Source organism: Olea europaea, unplaced genomic scaffold (assembly GCF_002742605.1).
Source record: "Olea europaea var. sylvestris unplaced genomic scaffold, O_europaea_v1 scaffold3131, whole genome shotgun sequence".
Taxonomy (NCBI): Eukaryota; Viridiplantae; Streptophyta; class Magnoliopsida; order Lamiales; family Oleaceae; genus Olea; species Olea europaea.
Genome location: NW_019250085.1, coordinates 44,534 through 50,196, shown reverse-complemented (window position 1 = coordinate 50,196; position 5,663 = coordinate 44,534). Strand labels below are relative to the sequence as shown.

The window sequence follows — 5,663 nt, the reverse complement described above, 5'->3', positions numbered from 1 at the left end:
TGGTAGTTCAGTTGGAGAGGCGTTCGGACCTTAGTCAGTAGGAGGCACATCCCGCGGTTTAATTGATCTGTGTGAAGAGGGACCGGATCACAGACCCAAGGAATAGTCGTCGAAGACATATGTAGTAGACAAACCTTGATAAAAAAAAAATAAATAAATAAAATGAATTAAGAGTTGTTTTAAAGGTCCTCATTGGAAGCATATGTAGTAGACAAACCGTGAACGCGAGTTTAGTTCAGGATTACAGTCTAACAAGCACGAGACATACTGTTGAACGAGATTAAGTTCGGAGAAAGAATATTACAGTCTAACAATTACTACCATTGTAATTCGTATGCGTAGGAGAATCCCAAATATCAAATGGTTCAGATTGGTTCAAATTCTCGCTCGGGTGAGTACTTAGCAACATAAATTTGATTTACCCCTTTTCATAATTTCAACACGCTCGAATATCACTGTTTCTAGTTCAAGTAAAAATAAAAACAAAATAAAGAAGAAAGAAAACAAATAATTGTTTTTGAATTATGGGATATGTGTTTCAGTTTAAAAATTAAAGATTGAATCTATTTTTATACGTTTTGTGTTTCATTGTATTTTTATTCTTTTCATAATTTTCTATATATTATTTTGAGTAATTTGTGCTATTGAAAGCTAAGAATGGTAAATCTTCGTATATATTGCTATCACGATACTTTGCAATCGTATTGTTGCTTGCAGCCATTAGTAGACTCGAATATTTTTGTTGAAAAACAATATTTGTTTCTAACCTCGTAGTTAGTTTCTGTACAAGTTGTCAATTTATTACATATTTACTTTGTGGGTTTTGTTTCTTTTTTCTCTTCTTTTCGTTTTTTTGGTAACTTTTGTACTTTACTGGGCAGTGGTTGAACACAAGAGAGTAGTAATAGAGAGCACCCATGATGAGAAGCTTGTTGGGATATTGCATGAAATGGGCTCTCCCGAGCTTGTAATTATATGCCATGGTTTCCGTTCCTCGAAGGTTCGCAATTTTGATCTAGAAAATTATCTGTGCAATGTAAGAGATATAATTCTCAATTTTTTGTGTTCCATCCGCTTCTCAGGATCGAATTCCTATGGTGAACCTTGCGGCTGCTTTTGAAAAAGAAGGAATTAGTGCCTTCCGCTTTGACTTTGCTGGCAATGGGTATGTATTGAAGCTAGTTACTCATAATATAAGCAGTTTAACAACAAATCATATCTGTAATCTATCACTTATTCTTGTTCTCTTCCTAAATTGTTTATCCTGTTGAAATTTTATATTAATGATCATAAAATTATTCTTCCATTGGAATTGAAATTAGAAATTAGATGTATCTAGCTGTAAATGAAGTAGATATTCTTACTCTTATGGTTGCTTTTAGATTATCATGTTTTTGTTCTTGATATATGTCGAGATTAGGTACTGAAAACTTATAAATTTTTTGCTTCATAAAATGTAGTTCTTTGCCAGCTGCACGTGTTTCTTTCCTCTGGAAGCAGTTATATCGTAGAAAAAAATTCTCATGATTTTATTTTTTTCAACATTATTTCTTTGCTTTCACAGTAAAGAAAAGGGAGGTGTCTTAGATAGGATTGCTTCGTTACTTTCATTGTAAGTGAATATGTGATCCTATTGTGCATGACTCACTATTTCTTCTTTAAGTTTATTTAGTCTTTATCTATTGTCTCGTTCTCCTGAAAAATAATCAGGTTATCGTTTTTCATTTAGATGAAAACCCGAGTCCTTGGTTGATACTGATGTTTTATTCAATTTTCCATTTGCTTGGGTGACCGGAGGCAACATATCCACTTCTGTGTAATATTAATTATATTAGTTTCTCAAAGTTGTGGGATGCTCTAGGTTGTTACCTATACATTTTTTTCCCCAAACATTTTCAACAGAATTCCTGATTGCTTAGCATCAGACAATTTCCACTTTTACACACCTAAGATTTATTTTACTTTGTCTGCAAAATAAAGTGTAAACTTATGGTCTAGAAAGGGTTGGTACTGGCATGCAGGATTACTTGTAGCGTGCCGAAAAAAAACCTTTGGGACTAACACTCAGAGGTGGCCTTAAGTTCAATTGGGTTGATCTAACTAAAGCTAAACTATAACTGTGATAGGCACCATGTTTTCGTCTTCCCAAAGACATGACTTGTCTCTGAAAGCTTACGATGGGTCCAAGGTTTACCAAGTATCTTGTTCATTAATAAGCAGGTTCCTTGAAATTGCTTCACAAACATGCTTAGATCCTCCATTTACCCGAGACTTGTGGAGTTACTAATAAAGAAATATTCTCGACTTATCAGGGAAAGTGAAGGAACGTTTCAGTATGGTAACTACCGTAGAGAAGCTGAAGATCTAAGAGCCGTGGTCGAACATTTTCAAGGGGAGAAACGATGCATAGTGGCAATTATTGGGCACAGCAAAGGTGTGCTAGATATATCTCTGCAAACTGAACTTTTCGGTTTTTTCCCCCTTTTCTTTTCTTAGATTTTGTATTTTTTTCTCCTTTTTCAATTTTCATGAGGCTGGGCTTTGATGGGTGGGGGTGGGGATGTGTAGGACGCTAAGAGAGCTATGAGCATAGGAAATCTACGTGTGAGATTTTTGAAGTACTTACAAAAACTTTTAGAGTTCTAAAGACCATTCTTGTTTGTTCTATAAAAGTATTTTCTGTACACTTGAATTTTTTGTCGATTGAAATTATCTAATTTTATACTTCTCATGATAACATATAAATTAAGTGAGAATAATATTTTATTCCACTTGCAATCTACACATTGTGAATTCTGTAAACGCTCCGTGCTGCAGCCTACAATTACTTTCTGGGTGGTTTACTCTCAGGACCTTTTGATACATTTTCCACTTATCAGTTTGAAGAAAAATTCCTGTTCAAGGAAGTCTTCCAATTATTGCACAAATACAGTGTATTGTTTCACGTTAAAGAATTCTGCTTCTTAGAGCTTACAAGTGTCAACTATTTATGTTTATGCGAATGGACTTTCTTTCTGTGCTTCCTTTCCTAAAATATTGCCGTATGGCTGGATGACATTCTTACAGGAGGTAATGCTGTGCTTCTTTATGCTTCTTGGTATAATGACATACAAACAGTGGTAAATATTGCTGGGCGTTATAATCTAAAGAGAGGAATTGAAGGTCGCTTGGGTAAGGACTTCCAAAAGAACATTGAGCAAAATGGATTCATTGATGTTAAAAATAGAAGAGGTACGTATTATTTTTGTTTCACTGACATATCTGCATCACGTCAGTTAATGTTTTACTGCCAGTTACATAAATACTTTGCATCACGAACTTTCGTTTTCTCAATTATCTAAATATGTCCCATAAACGTTTCAAGATAAATAATGTTGAAAGGTACTTAGATTTATTTGCAACCTTTGAGGGGCCGCTTTTTACTTTCCATTCACTTGGATTTCTTTTGTTTCATCAATTTTGTTCGGTTCCTCTTTTTCTTCCGAAAAAAGGAAAGGAGAAGGATCTTCTTCGCGGGATCTCTCATGTTCCTATTTAGTCCCCTTCATTTCGGAAGTTAGTATAACTCTAACTATTACTTTTATACAAAGTCTTTTGTTTTCACCTTGGATTCTTGCTAAAGAAACCTAGTTCCAAATAAAAAGAAAATGGAATTCTTATTTTATGTGTAGAATTTCTAACTTTTTATTTTTAAAATTATATTTATTATTCTAAATTCTTTAGATATCTATATAAATTTCCTTTTATACGGATATTAGTGACATGTTTAGTACGGAAGACCGTACAAAACAAGGAGGAGAAAAGTTACAATTTTGTTCGTTATACCGTTCAGTTTTGTCCAGTCTCTTACATAACAAACCCGCATAAGAAGTTTTAAAAAACAGGTAGTTCTCATTTGCATATCTTTAGAAGGATTCATATGCCATATCTGTCATTTTTCTAGGGAAGATTGAATATCGTGTGACGAAGGAAAGTTTGATGGACCGTCTAGCAACAGATATGCATGCTGCATGTCAGTCTATTCATCCAAGCTGCAGGTTCGGAATAGCATCGGACATAGTTAGTTATTGATATATTGTTTATTGTGAATTCTAGTATTTCCTGTTCTTCATATATAAATGAAACATCAAATCAATTTACTTTGGCAGGTGAAGGCATCCAGTAATTCTTGTTCCTAGTATTTCTAGTATTGTCATTCTTATGTAGTAATAAGGGTTAACAAAATATTCGTACTTCTATGCACTTTTGCACGTACATACATGGTACAATGGATAATAGTTTAATTTCCTTTTTGTCCTTTAATACTGTCTAATACCAGATAGTCTAACTTAGCAAACATGTTAGCAGGGTATTAACCGTTCATGGTACGTTGGATGAATTTGTGCCTGTTGAAGATGCAATGGAATTTGCCAAATATATACCAAATCACAAGCTACAAATTGTTGAAGTAGCTGATCATGAATACACTTCACATCAAGAAGAATTGGCTTCTATTGTGCTGGATTTTGTGATGGCGAGTCTATATACAGACAAGTGTGTTCATAAAACATCGTTGTCTGGTTCAAAAACTGATAAATTCATCGATTCACGCCTTTGAATCTTGAATATATGTGAGCAAAAGATTGAATTGCACATTAACTTGAATGTCAAAAATATTATGAGGGTCTTTCGTCTGTATAGTTAAACTTTTAAACATGATAAGCATTAATGCTCGTGTGTTTGTGGTGAATCTTACAGTGTCAGTATAGCTTGGGGTGTACTTAGAAATTTTTCCAGTGGCGGTGATATTGGTAAAGGTAAAATAATAATAATAACAACATTATAACACAAACATTATGCTAAAATTGAAATACCTTATAATTGTTCTTCACGAGTTTTCATATTTTGATATTTTAGTACGATCACTTCATTATCAATCTTTAAGAATATATCCTTCTTCATGGAAGCAATAAAACTATCATTCATCCATTCATCTTCAATCCTATTGCTTAAATCTATGCTTCATAGTGCTATGGCATGAAATACTTTCCCCCACCATAGCAGTAGCAATCGGGAGAATTAGTGCCTAAGTATAAAGCTTGTAAGCCAGTAAATATACTCTACTCTTATTTGTCAAAACTAACTTCTGTGAGATAGCATTGAGGTCATTCAATTCTTCAAACTCTTTTTTAGAGAGGAAGTCAAAAGTGTAATTATTAAGTTGATCATCAAGGGTGAAAAGATGTACATTTGAAAAATCTTGTGGATAAAATTAAGCAAGTCGAACCAACTTTATTTTGTCAAAAGCAGAGAATGAATTTTGTGGACACAGACAAGCTACACAAAGAAGTAAATCAGTATTTACCTTCGAGAAACGATCATTCAATCCTTGAAGTTGCATATCAATAATAACATAAAACAAATCTACCCAAAAATGATGCAATTTGATTGTTTGTGGAGGATTATGATAAGGGTGACCACCATGTGCACAACTCCAGTGGTGCAAAGGACAAAAGTGAGATATACTCAGTCTCATTGGCAGTTACAGTGTGAGGGTTTGATTCCTGAAATATGGATTGAGATTCTTTGTGGGCACCAGTGTACTGTACAGGCAGCTCTTATTCCCTGGTCTGCTGGGGCACATCCTGCAATTAACCTCTCTCACGATACTCCAAGGGTGGAAC

General features: G+C 34.2%; 1 protein-coding gene across 2 annotated transcripts; it reads left to right on the top strand.

Annotated features, from left to right (window-relative positions):
- Positions 1-216: 216 nt before the first annotated feature.
- On the top strand, positions 217-4,747 carry LOC111385345. Of its 2 annotated transcripts, none has more exons than XM_023009728.1 (7): positions 217-391; positions 882-1,000; positions 1,083-1,165; positions 2,313-2,434; positions 3,067-3,231; positions 3,944-4,037; positions 4,348-4,747. In XM_023009728.1, the coding sequence occupies exons 1-7, from the start codon at positions 361-363 to the stop codon at positions 4,595-4,597; spliced, it is 864 nt and encodes a 287-aa protein (XP_022865496.1). In that variant the 5' UTR covers positions 217-360; the 3' UTR covers positions 4,598-4,747. The 2 variants fall into 2 exon arrangements, with proteins under 2 accessions (XP_022865496.1, XP_022865497.1); XM_023009729.1 differs by lacking the exon at positions 217-391 and adding an exon at positions 2,127-2,220 and having other exon boundaries at positions 913-1,000.
- Positions 4,748-5,663: the final 916 nt, after the last annotated feature.